At 42.3% G+C, this 19,788-nt stretch overlaps 1 protein-coding gene and 1 long non-coding RNA gene across 2 annotated transcripts; one reads left to right on the forward strand and one right to left on the reverse strand.

Annotated features, from left to right (window-relative positions):
• Positions 1–10,970: 10,970 nt before the first annotated feature.
• On the forward strand, positions 10,971–19,457 carry CBLN1 (cerebellin 1 precursor). Its single transcript, XM_082269709.1, has 3 exons — positions 10,971–11,550; positions 15,837–15,956; positions 18,100–19,457. The coding sequence occupies exons 1-3, from the start codon at positions 11,293–11,295 to the stop codon at positions 18,295–18,297; spliced, it is 576 nt and encodes a 191-aa protein (XP_082125835.1). The 5' UTR covers positions 10,971–11,292; the 3' UTR covers positions 18,298–19,457.
• Positions 11,950–12,750, reverse strand: LOC309564980. Its single transcript, XR_014225772.1, has 3 exons — positions 12,738–12,750; positions 12,174–12,280; positions 11,950–12,031 (listed from the first exon to the last, which is right to left on the reverse strand). It is a non-coding gene; the product is annotated as an uncharacterized lncRNA (long non-coding RNA).
• Positions 19,458–19,788: the final 331 nt, after the last annotated feature.

Genomic DNA, 19,788 nt, shown 5'->3' on the forward strand with positions numbered 1-19,788 from the left:
TGTCCAGGGAGCCCACGATGTCAGCACCCCAGCCGATTTTCGAATCGGCTCCCGGGTGCTGCCACCGCCATTCTTTCTAAGGGAAACCGGCAATGAAGCCTTTCGGCTTCACAGACGGTTCCCTACTGTGCATGCGGGAAGCACGCTGTGCATTCTCATAGGCTCGGTGGTGGGGGAAGGAGAAGGAGGACGTAACTTCTGGTGGATGGCGCAGCGGCAATGCATCCCGGAAGTGGGGAAGGGTACCTGTCAAAAACAGGTACCCATTCCCCATTCCCCCCTGAAAGGTGGCAAATGTGGCACCGGAGGGGGGGGAAGCAAATGAGCGGAAGTTCCACTATTGGGTGGGACTTCGGTTTCAGTGTGCAACTTCCCCCTTAGCACCCCTAATACTTACCTGAGCCTAATCCCGATCCGGTGATGTGCAAGAGATAAGAGAAGAGGAGAAAGGAGGCACCTCTGAGTGCAGTAGTAAAAACCATTTATTAAACACAGGTGGACGATTCACAACTACAATTAAGTGGGTAAAATAAAGGCATGTAAAAAGTATCCAGGGAGGTCATCTCAATCTTCAACTGTTGTGTCCTTGGAACATGGTCCAGCTGTGTCTGCTGCTGGTGGATGGAATATCCGGGGGCCGCGGCGTGAAGCAGAAAGAACAACAAAGCAGGAACTAGTTCAGAGCGAGGTCTGCAACACAGGGACCCGGCAGCGGGGAGAGATGACGTCACGATTGCGCAACGCGTTTCCGAGCATGCGTGCTGCGGTGGAATGGGCAGCGGCGCTCTTTCTTCAAGCGATGGGAATAATGGATCTACTGTACACAAGGACACAACAGTCGAGGATCGAGATGACCTCCCTGGATACTTTTTACGTCTTTATTTTACCCACTAAATGTGAGTTGTGAATCGTCCACCTGTGTTTATGTTTCAATAGTTTTTATTGAGTTTGCAAGAAAGATAACAATGCATAACTTACACGCACACAATCATCAAACTGCAAGGTTACAAATGGATCAACTCTCATTATAACAAGGAAAACAAAGTTACAGTAGCCCCAAATATCTACCAAATAAGGCTGCGGAAAGGCTCAACGGAGGAATGCGTTGGTAGCAATAATACTTATAGAGGCAAAAGGTGGCAGTAGGGGTGATATCCAAACAGGGGTAAGGGCCAGTTCACCAGGGGCACCCCTAAAGGGAACACACTGTGCCCCACAGAGAAGTGGCAGGAGGAGGCTTAGAAAAAGCAGAAAGGACATCATCCCCTAGCGTTCCTTTAGGGAGGGAGGTAACGAAAAACTTGTTCAATCCGCAATGGAACCATTGGCGTACCATAACTACCAAAAAAGTAGAGTTGAGTTGTCGATAACTAGACCTTACAAACTGTGTCGACAGAGAAAAGGAAAGAGAAAGTCATAGAAGAGAGAACCAGAAGAGAAGGAAGGAAAGCAAAGAGTAGGGGAGGGTGGGAGAGTAAGAAAGCGGAGGAAGGAAGGGGAGGGGTCAATAGGGAAGATGATCCCATGGTCCGAGCCTACCAAGGAAAGAAGTATCCACTGCCAGATAGTTCGTCCCCGAAGACCCAGTTCAGAGCGTAATATGGACGTAGGTCGCCCAGGGTTCCCATATCGCTTCAAACTTTGCTTTGGAATCTTCCAGAATGCTAAACATCTTCTCCTGGGTCATGATCCAGGAGATTTTGCGTTTCGCGGAAAGGAAAGAGACTGTGGGTTGTTTCCATTGTTTAGCTATTGTAAGTTTAGCCCCTAGAAAAATAAAGGAGATCAGGGCCTGTGTATTCTTAGGGACTTGAGGAATACGCTGGCAAAGGAGGGCATAGGTTGGGGAATGCGCTATTTGGAACCCCGTGACTCGAAGCACTGTGCAAAAAATTTTATTCCAGAAGTTACGTAGTCTAGGGCATTCCCAGAAAACATGAATGTGGGTACCCAAAAGGCCGCATCCCCTGAAACACACCGGGGGGGAGTTGGCAAACATCTCAGCCAGGCGAGCAGGGACCATATACCATCGCATAAGGACTTTTATATTGGCTTCCATGAGACCCACAATGTGGATCCCGCGTGTGGCTCTCACATTACAAGTGTGCCATACCGCTGGGTCCCAGGCAAAATTTAAGTCCTGCTCCCATTTCAACATATATGAAGTCTTGCTATCTGTGTCTATCAGGGATGCATATATGAGTGAAATACCCCCCTTGACATCCCGTATCCTGGAGCACCAACTTTCATAAGGAGTGACCGATAGGGGATCCCTGGACCCACATCTGACCCTAGCCAGGAAATGTGAGATCTGAGAAAAACGAAATCCTTCTGCAGGTGGCATTTTCAGCACATTCCGGCAATGTGAGTATGAAAAAGGACCCTTTGCGTCAAAGAAATGACCGATTCTGTAGAGACCCTTGTCTGTCCACCATTTGAACGCCTTGATATCATTCCCCGGGGGAAAGTCAGGATTATTGAAAATATGTTTGAGGGGACCCCAGGGTGAAGTAATAGTATTTGTCTTATGTATGGAGTCACAGAGTGTAAATGAATGCGAGAGAGTAGGAGCCAGTATCGGAGGACGCGAGGAAGGCGGCTGCCAAAGCAGAAAATCGATAGTATGTAAAGGGATAGCCTGTCTCTCCATATAAACCCAGTCTGGCTTAACACCCTTAGCATATATTATAGAGAACTGCGCTAATTGGGCCGCTTGGTAGTATTTCCATAAATCTGGGACCCCGAGTCCACCTTGCCTGCGAGACCTGAGGAGTGTGCTTTTGTTCAATCTATGGCCTTTCCTGCCCCAGATAAATCTCAGGATATGCTGTTGGAGGGAAGCTAATTGAGACTTCACCACTGGAATAGGGAGAGCTCGGAAGTAGTATAGTAAGCGTGGGAGCAAGGTCATTTTGACCGCATTGATTCTGCCGAGCCAAGACAAATGGAATGTAGACCATTCGGTCAAGTCTGCTTTGAGTTTCCTATACAATGGAGCATAGTTAGTCGCGTGTAGTTCAGAAATGGAAGCTGTAACATGAACTCCCAGGTATGGGATTGAATTAGAGTGCCACGAGAAAGGGAAATGATCCCGGAGTCGAGAAACCAATGAGGATGGGAGGTTAATGTTTAAAGCTAGTGATTTGTTCATATTTATTCTCAGGCCAGAGACAGAGGCAAAGGTGTTAAGAAGGGACATGATGTTAGGAAGCGAAATAAGTGGAGAAGTGACAAACAAAAGTATGTCGTCCGCGAATAGAGCGCATTTGTGTGTATTGTGGCCACAATGAACACCGTGTATGTCAGGGTGAAGGCGAATGGCAACTGCCAACGATTCCAGAGCTATAGCAAATATGAGGGGGGACAGAGGACATCCCTGCCTGGTCCCCCTATGAATTGTGAAGGGTTCAGAGTATAGACCCTGTAGTCTAATTTGGGCAGAGGGATCAGAGTATAGCGCCCGTAGTATGGCCAGAAACGATGGACCAAAGCCCCATCTGACGAGGGTGGAAAAGAGAAAGGGCCAAGAGAGAGAATCAAAGGCTTTTTGTAGGTCCAAAGAAAGAAGAAAACCCTCACGAGGAGGAGCTCCATCCCAGCCTGATCTCATGAGGGTAGCTGCATCGATCACCCTCCTGATCTGATCTGTTCCCTGTCGACCCGGGATGAAGCCTACTTGATCCTTATGAATATAGGAGCGAATGAATGTGGATAGACGGTTAGCTAAAATTTTTGTCAATATCTTGAGGTCATTGTTAATTAGGGATATTGGCCTATAATTCCCAACTTCAGAATGATCCTTCCCTGGTTTGGGGATGACCGAGATAAATGCCTGATTCATGGACCGATCAAGGGGAGCAGATCCCGTAAGGGAGTTGAAGAATCTGGCTAGATGGGGGGCGAGGGTATCCGCGAAGGACCTATAATAAAAATTAGAGAAGCCGTCAGGGCCTGGGGTGGAATTAGTGCGTAGAGACTTGATCACCAACAGAATCTCTTGCTCTGAAAAGGGTTCCTCGAGAGAGGACCGATGCTCCCTGCTGAGTTGCGGGAGGGGCACGCTATCCAAAAAGGAGTCTATGATGCTCCCCTGAACTGGATTGGAGTCCGTGTAAAGAGCCGAATAAAAGGATTGAAATGAGGCCATAATTTTGGTAGGATTGCTAGTGAGCTCGCCCGAGGGAGATTTGATCTTGGGCATAGAGATTATTCTGTATTTTGGTGTTAATTTGGTTTATCTTGCGAAGCTAACAAGCGGGCATTCTGCCAACACAGACTCTTTTCGGCTCTAGCCGTCAGTGCCAAATTCAGGGACAATTTTATTTCATCGAGTTTCTGTAGGGAGGCCGCATTTGGGTGGCGTTTGTGCTCTCTGCTTAATCGTTTGTATTCCTGCTCTAGGCGGACAATGTCCAGTCTGCGTTCACGTTTGATCTTAGCCCCCAGTTGTATGAGATGACCCCTGACTACTGCCTTATGGGCACCCCAAAGGGAAGAGGGAGAGACGTCCTGTAAATCATTAGTAATGAAATATTCCTGGATCAGTTTGTCAATCAAGTTCCGGTGAGCCGGTTCTTTCAAAAGAGAATCGTTCAAACGCCATGGTGAGGGGCCCGCTTGTCGGGATACACATTTAACTTTAAGGTACACTAGGGAGTGGTCAGACCACGGAATGTCTCTGATCACCGCCCTGACAGCCGCCGGAACGTCCGCGGTGGGGACAAAAATGTGGTCAATCCTAGCCAGAGTGTGGTGGGGTGCTGAGTAGTGGGTGTAATCCCGGGTGGAGGGATTGAGTTCCCGCCAAATGTCAATCAAGCCCAGTGAATGGATGAGACGTGCCAATCTCAAACTTTGTTTAGAGGGCCTCCGCAAACGGTGGGGGCCCTTTCCTGATTTATCCAGGGCGTTGTCAAAAGCTAGGTTAGAGTCGCCTCCCATGATGAGTCTGCCTTCAAAGTGTGGGGAGAGGAGCTGGAGCATCTTAGAGAAAAAGGCCGCCTGTCCCTTGTTAGGAGTGTAATAGGAGACAAAGGTATAAAGAGATCCCCCAATGTGTCCTTTGACTAAAATGTACCTGCCCTGGGTGTCCGCTATGGTATGTGAGTGAGTGAATCCTACTGATTTGGAAAAGAAAACGGCCACCCCCCTCTGTTTAGTAGGAGCGTTGGCCAAATAAAATGTAGGAAATTTATGGTGGACGAACGAGGGTCTGTAAGACTCCGGAAAATGGGTATCCTGTAGCAAGAGGATCTCAATTCCTTGGGAACGATAATGTTGAAAGGCTTTCCGCCTTTTCAAGGGGGAATTTAGGCCTTGAACGTTGTGAGATTCCACCTGAAGAGAGAAATCACTACTCACGTTTGAAGACATGTCATCTGCGAAAGTAAAGCGCCGCTGCACGGAGGTCTATTTTGAATTGCGAGAGGGTCCCAAGAGGAAACAGGCCGATGCGGACGAAATAAGAACTTCAGTTGTTGGTGTGAACGGACCATAGGATGCTGGAAAATAGGAAATAAGAACATCAGAGAAAGGAAAAGGAAAGCAGGGCAGGGGAACAGGACAGAAGAACTCACAGAAGAACACACAGGGGCAAGACCCTGCATGTAGTTAGAACGGCCTAGGCAAAACCCAGGCCTTCTAACCAGATACGTGGAGGCACCCTATACCCGATAGGGTGCTGCCCTGTAGGGTTCTGGAGAGACTACTGTCCAGAAGCCAACAGGGGTGAGCGCAACAATACCTCTCCGGACAAGGAGCCCCAGACCGGAAAATTCAGTAGCAACTAACATAAACCCCGACATAATGCATTGCAAGAGTTCAAAAATAAGTGATTAATAATAGAAAATATCACAAAATAAGAGAGAAAAAAAAAAAAAGAAAAAAAAAAAAAGGGGGGGGGGGAGGGGAGGAAGAGGACCAAGTTCATCAAAAATGGAGGCAGGGGTCAGACACGACCCATCTCAAGCGAAGAGATTGGATCTTCATTATCAATAGGAAGACAACTCTCAAGGGACACCAGGAAAATCAGGGAGGCTTAACTTCACGGTGGCGTTTCGTCTGTGGCTTGTTCCAGTTCGATGACAGTGGACTAATCGGTGGAGGGCGCTTGGAGGATTCCCGTCTCATGGTGGGGGAGGGGTCCCTGGAGAGGAGTCCCAGTTGTAGAAGCAGCCGTTCCCCTTCTTGGAAGCTGGAGAAGCCGTGTGTCTTATTCTGGAAGTGAAAATTCAGTCTGAAGGGGAAGGACCACCAATATTTCAGCGATTTCTCCGAGAGCGCCAACGTAAGCGGTTTCAGGGATCTGCGGCGCTGTATGGTCATGGGGGAGAGGTCAGCAAAAAGTTGAATTTTATGACCTTGGATGAATAGAGCCTCCTTGCCCCTACACTGCCTCATGAGTTCCTCCTTTACCCCATAGAAGTGTGTCTTAACCATAATGTCTCTGGGCAGGCCATCCTTACGGGGTGGTTGAAGGGCCCTGTGCGCTCGGTCGAGTTCAATACGGTGGTCAGGGATGTCCGGAATGATATCTTTAATAAAGGCTTTGACTGTGTCTGGAATTTCCGTAATGGTTTCAGGGATCCCCCTGATCCTGAAATTCAGTCGTCTGTTTCTGTTTTCAAGATCATCAATTTTAGTTAGAGCTGTGTCCAATTGATCCTGTAACGTCTGGATGCAAGCGGAATTCTGATTGGCTCTGGCAACCGTGTGGTCAATTGTATTTTCAATCGCCTCAATCCTGGAGCCAATATTTTGAAGTTCAGCTTTGATGGAGCCTGTGATCTGTGAGGCATTTTGGGCAAGACCAGAGGCCAGCATCTCTGAGAACTTAGCCATCAAAAAGGATAGATCAGGGAAGTGCCCTGGGGGGCCGAGGCCCAGTGGTCACTGCAGAGCCAGGGCCTCAGGTGATTGTAATCCCGTGATCGCTGTTGCCTGCTCCATGGTTCTGCTGAGAAGGGATTCCGTGGACGCAGGCGAGGCATATGGGGGTTGAAGGTGGTATGCGGGGGTAGATGGGGAGGGCCAAGAATCCGGAGAGGCCGGTGGAAAGTCTGTGTTGTGCTCCATAACCTCTCCTACCTCTCTGTCCCCATTGTTCTCTGAGGAGAAGGAAGCCGCGGCCGCCATCTTGGTCTGCACCTGCTCTGAAGCAGAGAAGTGGAGGCGGCGGGAGACGTCTCCCCGGCAGCCCGCAGACATGCAGAGAGGGACCGCTGAGTGGAGGAATGACCGCAATGTCCGGTATTCTGACACCTGGGGCAGAGCTTTCGGTTCAGCCGGGGCTAGGATCTCCTGTAGTCCGGAGAGGTGCGGCGGGAGACGTCTCCCCGGCGGCCCGCAGACCAGCAGCGAGGGACCGCTGAGTGGAGGAATGCCCGGAATGTCCGGAATGCCCGGAATGTCCGGAATGTCCGGTATTCAGACACGTGGGGCAGAGCTTTTGTTTCAGCCGGCGCTGGGTTCTCCTATAGTCCGGAGAGGCGCGGAGCTCCCTGACTAAGCTGCCATGTCGGAGCTGCCGCGCATGCGCTCTCTGTCCACCTGTGTTTAATAAATGTTTTTTACTACTGCACTTAGAGGCGCCTCCTGTCTCCTCTTCTCTTACCTGCTTCATTTATCCTGAAACCCGGCTTTCTGTTCCTAGTGGAGTGCTGCCCTACCACAAGAAAACCATCCACACAGACTGTTGCCACCATACTATTAGTAGAGACTATTAATGGAGGTTTTTAACAGATACTGTTCTTTTTGTTATATGTATGGGTAATTTTTTCACTGTTTACTGTGCGCTCTTCCCCTGGTTTTTGATGTGCAAAAGAGCAGCAGCACTTTTGCCCTCATTGGCTGAGATGCAGCAGCAGGAGCCATTGGCTTCAGCTGCTGTCAATCACAGCTGGTGAGGATGGAGCTAGTGGTGAGGCTGAGCCACATTTTCTGTGTCTTATGAACACAGACAGCCTACTCGGGAGCGAGCACACACGAGTGTCCCCACAGCAAGCAGCTTACTATGGGGGGCACTCGGCAAGGGGAAGGGGCCCAGAGCACCAGCGGGGGACCTGAGAAGAGGAGGATCAGGGCTTTTCTATGAAGAAACGATTGCAAAGACCAGGTAAGTATGACAATTTTTGTTTTTAATTTCCTTTACAAACACTTTAACCTTTTTGAGTCACAGACCCCTTTCAGAATCTGATGAAAGCTCCGGACCACCTCCCAGAAAATATTCACATAAACATAACTCTGCATGCAATGAACATACTGTATGTACTACTCCTTCATTACTAAATCAAATACAATCATCTAGTGCAAAGTAAACAAAACTATTTTAATTCTGCTGAAAGCTACTACTACTACTTCTGCTACTACTATTACTACTTCTACCACTACTATTACTACTACTGTTCCAGTCTTAGTGAATTCCTTTCATTCCATTTTTGGTTTAAGGAATAATACACATAGTGATGAATGGGATGGAATGGGATGATGTGGCTACATAAACACATTTACAGCAGGTGATTTCATTCATGGTATATTAGTGACTTTGGGAAGAAGATTGGGGTCTCATATCTTTACAGATACTTCACTAAGGCCCCTTTCACATTTGTGCAACCTGTCCTGCGACTTGGGACTGCAAAGTAGCATGACAAGTCGTACTCCATGATTTCCAATGAGTACCATTCATATATGTGCGACTTCAAGTCGTAACAACTTCAAAGTAGTCCCTGCACTAATTTGGCCTGACTTTGATGCGTTTTGAGGTCATTACACAGGCATTGCTTTAAGTCCAGTCAAAATCGCAGCAAAAACGCAGCAAAAATGCGCGACTTTTAGGTTGCACAAGTACGAAAGGGGCCAAAAACTACCCAGCCCCTGGATGAGCTGCATTGCAGGTTATAGGTAAGTATGCTTCGAACACTGCAATGCTCCTAAATAAATCATTAAGGTAACACTAAACGATATTCTTATTCTCCAAAAATGATCCGTAAACATCCACCATTTAATGACACTATAATCTATTATTTCATTAAAACTTTTCTTACTGTGTTTTTCTCCCAAACCTCTCCTTTCCCCCTCACATCTGTTTGTGTTGAAGGAACATTGCTCTATTAACACTACAAATTCCATAATCCCAAGTCCATCTTGGAAGCAGGGCAAGCGATAGTGGCTACATTCCTACTTATAGTGGGACCATTGAGGAGGTATGTGGCCATCCGCCTCTAACAAAAAGTCAGATTACAGCAGCGAAATAATAGGAATTTGGAGGAGTCTGGAAGCAATAAACGGGTGGCCATACATACTACAATTCCTTTACAATCTTATATAAATTCACCAAAACGATGTAAGAAGAGGACAAAGCTATACAACTTAGTCAACTGCTATCAAATAACACAGGACCTTGCATTACAGTGTTTGTTAATAACTCTTAAGGAGATTGAATAATCAGATTGTAACGTGTGGTGAGCTTAAAGTGATACTAAAGTTTTGTTTAATTAAAAAGAATTTATTCAAGTACTGTATGTATTCCTAAATTCTTATCAACACCCAAAATGTAATATATTCTGCAGTTTACCAATCCCTAAATATAATGGCTGTATTAGTTTTATTTTTTAGGATTTTTCCCTCTATTTTCACCAGTAACACCTTCTGTATTAGAGTGCCCCCACTCTGGATGAAGGAGCACAGGGGGCAGATTTGGACAACAGCATTGTCTGTCTGGGGGGGGGGGGGGTCAGATGTACTAGCAGATTTAAATACACAATCTGAAGCTAAACTCCAGCTAGTATTTAGAAAGCATTTATAGCAAGTTTCTTTTGGGATTTTCCATAAATAAATAAAATAAGCACCCCCTTCAGAGCCGGTTCACACTGAGGCGACAGGACTCCTTACTACTTCGGGGGCGACTTGTGCATTACCATGCACCACGACTTCGGAGCGACTTGCAGGGACTTCACATAATGGAAGTCTATGCAAGTCGCTCCAAGGTCGCCCCGAAGTAGTACAGGACCCTTTTTCTAAGTCGGAGCGACTTGTGTCGCTCCTATTAGAACGGGTCCTGTAGCGGTCAATGGACCGCGAGGGAGCGCAACTTGTCAGGCTGACAAGTCGCCTGACAAGTCGCGCTAGTGTGGACCGACTATAAGTGGTAAATGGTTTGTGTCACCCCTCTTACTGCTACATCTGCAGGAGAGCTTGTTCTTTTTTTTTTTTTTAAATATTGGCCAGATTATCGGATGAAAATAGAAGGAAGGAAGCCTAATACAGCCACCTTCATATCTAGGAATTGGTAATCTGCAATATAATGAATGGGGTGGGGAGGGGGGGGGGGTCAGATGTACTAGCAGATTTAATTGCACAAACAATCTGAAGCTAAACTCCAGCTAGTATTTAGAAAGCAGTTATAGCAAGTTTATTTTGGGATTTTCCATAAATAAATAAAATAAGCACCCCCCTCAGTGGTAAATGGTTTGTCTCACCCCTCTTACTGCTACATCTGCAGGAGAGCTTGTACTTTTTTTTAAATATTGGCCAGATCATCAGATGAAAATAGAAGGAAGAAAGCCTAATACAGCCATCTTCACATCTAGGAATTGGTAAGCTGCAATATAATGAATGTTTGCTTTTGGCTTTAACTCAGAAAAGTACCTTTTGTACTGTCAGCTGTCAGTTCCCACTGGAGGATGCGAGCTGCTGTATAGGTAGACATTGCAGACAAGCATTGAACATTAATGATCAGTAATCAGTATCTAGGAATAGATCTCTGCACTCACCTGTAGATAAATCTCCATCCAGCGGAGCGGAGAGAAGGAAACATCCATTGCCTGTATCCAGCCTTGAGAAGGAGCAGAGCCCACCGGCCACCACTTTGCCTTTGACTCGTATAAAACCACAGAGCGGCTGGGTGAGCGTGCATTGGTGGTGCCCGGGGTGGGCGTGTCCCCGCCCGTGTCCCCGCCCTCTCCCCCGCTTGTCTCCGCTCGTAGTATTGGATGCATCGATATTGTAGCAGGAGCTATGCGATGTCCTGAGCTCGTCTGCCAGTCCGAGGGTGCAGCGCTGGGCTCAGCTGACATGCGATCACAGAGGTACTGAGGCTTCTAAAGTGCGTCCGACACAGGCCGATCATCCATTGGGAAACACTACAAGCTGGAGAGCACTCTGAAAGTCGGCCAAGTGCCTCTGAAGAGTAACAGCCCGTTCCTGAGCTCGCTTTTCCTTAGGAGGTGGATGGTCCAGGATTGGTATCGGCTCCAGGAGTAGAAGAGAAGTGCTGATTGCGGGGGAAGTCTAGAGATGTGGGTCTTGGTTCTGGTGCTGGGGCTGGTATGGCTGACTGGGCTGTCAAACGCTCAGAACGAAACGGAACCTATTCTGCTGGAAGGTAAATGTCTGGTGGTGTGTGACTCCAACCCGACCGCCGACCCTACCGGCACAGCTCTGGGGATCTCTGTGCGATCCGGCAGTGCCAAGGTGGCTTTCTCTGCCATCAGGAGCACCAACCATGAGCCGTCCGAGATGAGTAATAGATCTATGACCATCTACTTCGACCAGGTGAGTCCAGGAGGGGATGGGCTGGACAGGCTGACATTCTACTTTGTGTCGGCCACATCCAACTTCAAGTGTCTGGGACTTCAGGTGACACATTGGAGGCTTCTTGTACATTCATAGTTAGATCTATCAACCACCACTGGTACAAGAACATACCTACTGAACAATACACCTACAATCATAGTTAGATCTATCAACCACCACTGGTACAAGAACATACCTACTGAGTAATACACCTACAATCATAGTTAGATCTATCAACCACCACTGGTACAAGAACCTACCTACTTAATAATACACCGACAATCATAGTTAGATCTATCAACCACCACTGGTACAAGAACCTACCTACTTAATAATACACCGACAATCATAGTTAGATCTATCAACCACCACTGGTACAAGAACATACCTACTGAACAAAACACCTACAATCATAGTTAGATCTATCAAAAGCTAAGATCCTACCTACTGAATAATACACCTTCTACAATCATAGATCTATCAAAAACTACTAATACAAGAGCCTACCTTCTAAATAATACACATTTTAATTTTCCTATACAATCACTTTTAGATCTACCAACTATGTAGGACAGGTGCCTACCTACTGAATATAACAATACCTTCTACAAAGCATATTTAGATCTAGCAAAAGCTTAGAGCCTACCTACTGAATAATACACCTTCTACAATCATAGATCTATCAAAAACTACTAATACAAGAGCCTACCTTCTATAATACACCTTGTAATTTTCCTATATAATCACTTTTAGATCTACTATGTAGGACAGGTGCCTACCTACTGAATAATACATATTCTACAAAGCATATTTAGATCTATCAACCACCACTGGTACAAGAACCTACCTTCTGAACAGAACACCTACAATCATAGTTTGATCTATCAAAAGCTAAGAGCCTACCTACTGAATAATACACCTTCTACATTCATAGATCTATCAAAAACTCCCAGTACAATAGCCTACCTTCTAAATAATACACCTTGTAATTATACTATTCAATCACTTTTAGATCTACCAACTATGTAGGACAGGAGCCTACCAACTGAATAATACATATTCTACAAAGCATATTTAGATCTATCAACCACCACTGGTACAAGAACCTACCTTGTGATGAATACACCTACATTCATAGTTAGATTTATCGAAAGCTAAGAGCCTACCTACTAAATAATACACCTGCTACAATCATAGATCTTTAAAAAAAAAAAAAACTTCTCATACAAGAGCCTACCTACTAAATTATACACTTTGCAATCTCCCTATACAATCACTTTTAGATCTACCAACTATATAGCACAGGAGCCTACCTACTGATTAATACACCTTCAACAAAGCATATTTAGATCTATCAAAAGCTAAGAATCCACCTACGGAATAATACACCTACAATCATAGATCTATTAAAAGCTACTAGTACAAGAGCATACCTACTTAATAATACACCTTGCAATTTTCCTACACAATCACTTTTAGATCTACCAACCATATAGGACAGGAGCCTACCTACTGTATAATACAGCTTCTACAAAGCATATTTGGATCTATCAACCACCACTGGTACAAGAACCTACCTACTGAATAATACACCTTGTACATAGCATTTTTGGATCTATCAACCACCACTGTACAAGAAACTACCTACTGAAAAATGCACCTTCTACAAAGCATGCTTAGATCTATTGAAAGCTAAGAGCCTACCTACTACTTAATACACCTTCTATAATCATATTTGGATCTATCAGAAACTGCTAGTGCAAGAGCCTACTTACTAAATAATACACCTTGCTATCTTCCTATACAACACTTTAGGATCTACCAACTATATAGCACAGCAGATTACCTACTGAATACAAATGCCCAGTATTGTTCAGTAAGAGCTCCTCTACCTTGTAGTTTTGATATATCTAAAAGAGATTGTACAATGAGATCATAATGTGTATGGTCAGCTTTGGATCTAATGACTATGTACTGCAAGGGCTCTCCTAACCAGGGGAACTTCAGGAACTTAATATGGACAGGAAAGAAGAGACATGCCTGAGAAATGTAAATACCTGAAGGGTGTGAATGAGGTTGAGGAGGGCAGGATGTTCAATATAAAGCTAAGAACAGGCGGAAAAGACCCCAGACTAACTGGAGGAAAGTTCACAAGTAACCATAGAAAGTATTATTTTACAGAAAGAGTAGTTGATACTTGGAATAGACTTCCAGCAGAGGTAGTGAGTCATTCAACAGTAAGTGGATTTAAACATGATTGGGGCAAACCAAATAGGATATAATTTGTATAATTAAGGAGCCTGATACTAAAGGTATTACTTAAGGTGACCGATTTCACTTTTATTCTCTTTCATTTGTGACGGTGAGGTGATTTTGGTCCATTTCAGATCATCGCTTTATCTTATTGTGAGCATAAACGTAATAATCTCATCAAAGGATTATTTACAGATTTATATGTGACCGGATCTACGAATAATCGATTTTGATCCAGTGTTCAATTTAATAGAAATTATTCTGATCGGCCTTGGCGGCAAAATGTAATCATCGGAAAGTTAATAATTCAACGTGATCAATAAGTGTATGGCATGTCAGACAATCTTTTTGATTTTTTGGTCATATTTCTGATCAGACAGTAACTCTATTGATAATACTATCGTATATTAAATCATTAAGTGTATGGCCACAATAAAGCGTTGGGAAACCCAGTTATAAAACTCTTTTTGCTCCCTTTTGGGTTGTTCAGTAGACAATCAAAAGTGTCTTGTTACATTTGTTCTGTTACCTTAGTGGGTATTATCATCAGGACCACCCAGATGGGGCATGCTTTACCAGCTTCAGCATCCGCTCTCTATTGGTATCTGCTAATGCCAAATGCTTTAAATTATTCTCAAATGATTTTTAAGTCAAACCTTGATGGCGGGCATGCTTGGTGTGTTAGGTCAGATGCCTTTATATTGAAGTGAATATAATACTCAGGGCCATAGCATGATGTTTCTCGGAGTAAAATGCTGCCTTTAGACCTTGCATCCAATTTAAAATAACTCCAGAATACAAGAAGAGTTGTAACACATCTGACCTAATCCCATTCGGTTCATCATACACTGCTGTGCCTTTCACCTTTCCCTTGTCTTAAACCACAAAGCTGACTATCTGGAAATAAGCGCCTGTATGTACGCGCTGGAGCTGAGTCTGCACAACCATTCTTGTCTTTGAATGACATTTAACTTTCATAAGCAGCTTCTAAATGAAGCGATGAAGTGATTTATATTCTGTCTGAAGAATCTACGGTATATGGAGTCTGGATACTTATTGTCTATAAAGCGTAATTCATTTAACCAACGCAAAGCAAGTCATAATAAAATGCCAGCCACCTATTTGCTTCAAATATAAAAGCATATAAGAAAAGTAATGTGTGTACTACTAGTACAATAGAATCACTTTTTTTTTTTTTTTGTAACAGGAAAAAATCTGTTTTGTTACAATGGCCTGTAAATTTATACATTCGTTTAACCTTCGCTCAAATTCAAATCAAATGAATGATTAAAAAAATGTGTAATCCTTTAAGAGCGTTTAAGAATTCTGTGGAAATGCATGCAATAGGCTGAATTTACAAAGCTAAACAAACTAAGGATCCTTAGTTCAAGCTAGTTTTTTGCCTGAAAATAAAGATTTTGTTTCTTGTGTGTGAATTGAGCTATGTAGACACAATTTACCCAAACATTTTTTTTTTGCAGCTACATTAAGGTAAATAATGAAAATAATTTGGAACATTATTTGTATTGTGTTTTTTGATTCTTTATTAATATTATAGGGCCTTTAGGTGGCTGTCAAAGTTTAAGTTGCTATAAAGGTGTCATTTTTACATTGGCCTGTGTTCATTTTAAATACCCTAGGAGGTGTGGAAGGACTTAACAGACCTGGTCATTGAAACTTAATTCAGGCCACTGTAAAATGACTTCTTCACTAAATCAACCCTTCTATATATACTGCCATATACAACAGGGATGGGAAATTCCAGTCCTAGAGGTTGTCCTAGAATGCTCAAGATGCTTCTAAATAACAGACAGTTGTGAATCTCATAAGGTGTATTTTACTAAGCAAAATGACCCTGTCTCTCCAAAAATCTTGGCCCAAGTGTGGCCCTTAAGCACTTAAGTTGAATACACCCAATGAGATTGTTTAGCCCTCTAGTTTTTATTTATTTATTTATTTGCCTTTGATGTGGATAATTAAACCCTAATATATTTTTTTTTTTGTGAATGTAGATACTGGTAAACATTGGAAGCAATTTTGATTCAGAACGAAGCACATTCATATCACCAAGAAAAGGGATTTACAGCTTCAATTTCCATGTGGTAAAAGTGTACAACCGCCAAACAATCCAGGTCAGGGTGATGTTTTCTATTTCTCTGTCCATCTATCTTGATTTACACTTACAGCTATAAATGTGTCACTGTTTAACCCATACATTATTAAGAAGGAAATGTCAGTTTCTACTTCACTTCAGAAACAAGAACATATGTTAGATAAAATGTTCTTTAAGTGAAAAATATTTATTTATAGGATGTTTTGTATGTACTCATTTATCTGTAGCTCCATTGATTTTGAAGCCATTAGATAAATATTTAACACTTTTTTGATTAGGAGATAATATCGATGGCAATAGAAAGTTTCAAAGCTTGTTTATTTATACTTGCTTGACATATTGTGTATCATAATGATATAAAAAAATGGAACCCTACTTTTCCATCAATCCAAAGCTTGTACAGAATTATTAGCTGATGAGGTTTTTCGATAATGAAAGCTTGTGGTGCTCTGTCCCCTTCAAACAAAATGTTATTTGCACACAGTGCGGTGAAAATGAGGTGCTAATGTTGTTGGTCATTTTTAGAAACTCCCTCTCTTGTGGGGACAGTTCAGGAGATATTAATGATACCGCTTTTGATCTGTCATCTTCATACTCTCAGTAACAAGCAGCATTTTGGTTTCTTGAGACATAATATGCTAATGTGTCCTATTTATTCTCTGGTTGTGATAAATCATAAAGTGTCATTCCTGATGGTATATTTTGACATGAAGTCTATCATTTATTGTTTAGGCTTCCAAAATAATAGAGATGGTGGCACTGCGAAGGCCAAAGGAATCACGCCAGTGCAATTGTGAACAAGTCAAAAACACACACAATTGATTCGATTTAATTGTCACATCATGTGCGATTTGCTGGGTTTTAGGCTTAAGACAGGTTGTGGCAATCTGCTTTTACTTTTCCTCATAATAAAACATTGCAAGGTGCTTGCAAAGTCTCCAGAGTCATAATCTGATGTGCTGGCCATTTGATATTTGTGGCTAGAAAGCAAACATCTGCCTTTTCTGCTTAGTAGATTTTTTTTTTGTAGTGAGATTTAGAATGAGCAAGCGCTTCATTATGAAGGTGTGAGTTGAAATTGAGCTTTATATACCCCCCTGTCATTAATAATTTAACCCCTTGCAACACAACAGTTTGTAAGACGTGCATAAAATACTGGTGCGTAGTCTCCCATGGCTACCGGTTGATCTCAGCTTTCTTTGTTTAGCTCAGACTTAGGTACTGATTTCTGATTGGTTTAACAGAAGTCTAACAGAAATTTACATTACTCAGAAAGACCCTCTAGGTCCTTACTTTTCAAAAACCAATAATAAATAAATTATCCAAATAAATACAATTATGTACGTACTACATATATATATATATATATATATATATATATATATATATATACACATGTTGACCGTTTGGGTAAGGAAGTCGCTTACCTCTGTAGATGTCCACCTATAATGCTTCTCTGTAGTCATTGTAGGAAATAAAAAGGAAAAATAAATACAAAAACAACCCACTTACGATGTATACACCACCTGTGTATGTTGAATCCACAGCAATCATGCGTTTTCTTTAACTCATCCAAATACCATGCGATAATGTAAAAAATATTTTTTCCCATTTTTATTGCTGATAGTTTTTATTGTAGCTCACAATATGTGATAGGCAAGCATACACTTTTAGCCTGTACATAGCATGATAAATCTATTACACTCGAAAAAAAACTGTTTTAAAATTGGGTTGTATATCTTTAAGCTTCGGTTGTAGTTATGCATTTACATGTATATTAAATCGCAATTAAATGTTGCCCTCCAACAGATTTTAGCTTGAATAAATCCCTGTTAACTCTTCATGATCTTTTCTGTGTTTATTGAAACAGTGAGGTTAAGGGGAATGTTACGCTTTTGATTTTCTTTCTAGACTGGTTGGGCATTTGACACATGCTTGCTTGTCTTGAATAAAAAGTATGCCCTTTAGTAAATCAGCATGATAAGTGGGCAGCAATGAATGAACTGAAATAAATAAGCTCCCTCTGTACTTTGAAGGCTCTAAACTTTCTAATTCTGAACATGTTACTAGCTTGTTTAGTGAACTGAATCAAACATATTAACCCTTTGGTTTGTTTCTAAAAGCCTTATATAATAAATGTTTTTCTGTTTTTTCTCTCCTAGGTGAGTCTTATGCTAAATGGATGGCCTGTGATATCTGCTTTTGCTGGCGATCAGGATGTGACAAGAGAAGCAGCCAGCAACGGGGTTCTTATTCAAATGGAAAAAGGAGACAGAGCTTATTTAAAACTAGACAAGGGAAATTTGATGGGAGGATGGAAGTTTTCCACATTTTCTGGATTTCTGGTATTCCCCCTTTAAATCTGACTTAATATAAGAGCAGCAATGAGAGAAGGTTTGTTGCTATTGCCCTCAAATAGCTTCAATTAGAGACTCAGAATGGACATTTTTTTCACTTTCAGATATTCAAGACCCCGTATATCTAATTGTGTGTTTACCTGCTTCGGAAACTATTATTGTAACAGACAAGGAACTAGTGGGATCAGCTGTCATTGCATTACACGTCACCTTAGGAGCAAACGTCTTCTGTCCACATCCTTAGGGGAATTACTATGTCAAATAGGTGTACATGTTTCTTTTTATTTTTGAGCACAGTCTACATGCCATCTGTAAATTTTGTTTTCTCAGCTTGGCAACAAGTAGGAAATACCGTAGAGGTATTATATTTACTGGCTGCTAGTATCCCAGATAACACCAGAACTATCTTCAGAGGCACAGTTGGTGTATTTAAGTATTTCTCTGTAATTTTGAGTGATTGTGGAAGTAAAGACTGCTACATGTCCGATGCTTGTTCTGCTCTTTAAAAATGTGGCCCAAATACAAGCGATAGAAATATATCCAGCTATCAGTATTATACTCCGTACTATAGGTGTGAATGCTGGAATGTTGTTATGCTTCAAGTCCTTAAGTCATAGTTAGGAGGTTTTCTTTTTGTTTGAAGTTCACATTAAAAAACGTGTAAGTGTAAACCTACAATTTGCCAGACATATGCCAAATAATTCTGTGAATACTTTGAAAGAGAATCAAATGATGTAAAATATTTTTTTTACTCAACAGAATTTTGGATTTATGTTATTTATTCATCCTGTCCTCAGTTTTCTTAACATTGTACCTTTTTTATTTGTAAACGTTGCATGTTTAGTGTTCATTTTATCCCAAGATTACAAGTTCCAAACTGTACTTTAAAAAGATGAAAAAAAAAAAAAAAAACCTAATGGCATTAGGTAAATAGATATATCGACTGTATATAGAGTACACATTATAAAAAATACTATATTTTAAAGTAAATTTTCTTTATTCAGATGTTACCTTGTATGCAGCCGTCTGAAATGTCACTGTTTATAATTTCATACTATTGTCATTTGTTTGCTAATTTATAATTTTTATTGTTATTAAATAATGAAATGCTATAATTTTGCAGCACCCAGAGATGACTACTTTTATGAACGTGATCATGGGAGGAGATTTGATTGTACCTTAAATTACCAGTAAAATAAAAGTGTAAGAAAACAGTTTTGGGTTTGTTTTTTGCAATGTAAAATTTCCTTTAAGGATAGTCTACTCAAAAGTGGTGTTTTAATAATAATTATATAGTCTAGTGAGCTTCTAATATCGCCCAAGACTCTAGAGTTTAGATCTCCCTGCCATATCACCACGCTCCCACATGTCTTTTGGGAATAACTCTAGGGGTGATTTCCACTCTTCCCTTTGCATCTTCCATTATATAAAATAAATCACAATCCAACAGAACAACTAGGACCCCCTTGTGGCTAGGGTTTGTATGATTTTTTG

This window comes from Pelophylax lessonae (genome assembly GCF_965119305.1).
Source record: "Pelophylax lessonae genome assembly, chromosome: 10".
Classification (NCBI taxonomy): domain Eukaryota; kingdom Metazoa; phylum Chordata; class Amphibia; order Anura; family Ranidae; genus Pelophylax; species Pelophylax lessonae.

Bases quoted from the DNA above. Each gene is read 5' to 3' on its own strand.
- CBLN1 (XM_082269709.1), top strand. From the start codon at position 11,293: ATGTGGGTCTTGGTTCTGGTGCTGGGGCTGGTATGGCTGACTGGGCTG. The intron at 11,551-15,836 runs GTGAGTCCAGGA...TTGTGAATGTAG, and splicing joins TGACCATCTACTTCGACCAG to ATACTGGTAAACATTGGAAG. The intron at 15,957-18,099 runs GTCAGGGTGATG...TTTCTCTCCTAG, and splicing joins ACAACCGCCAAACAATCCAG to GTGAGTCTTATGCTAAATGG.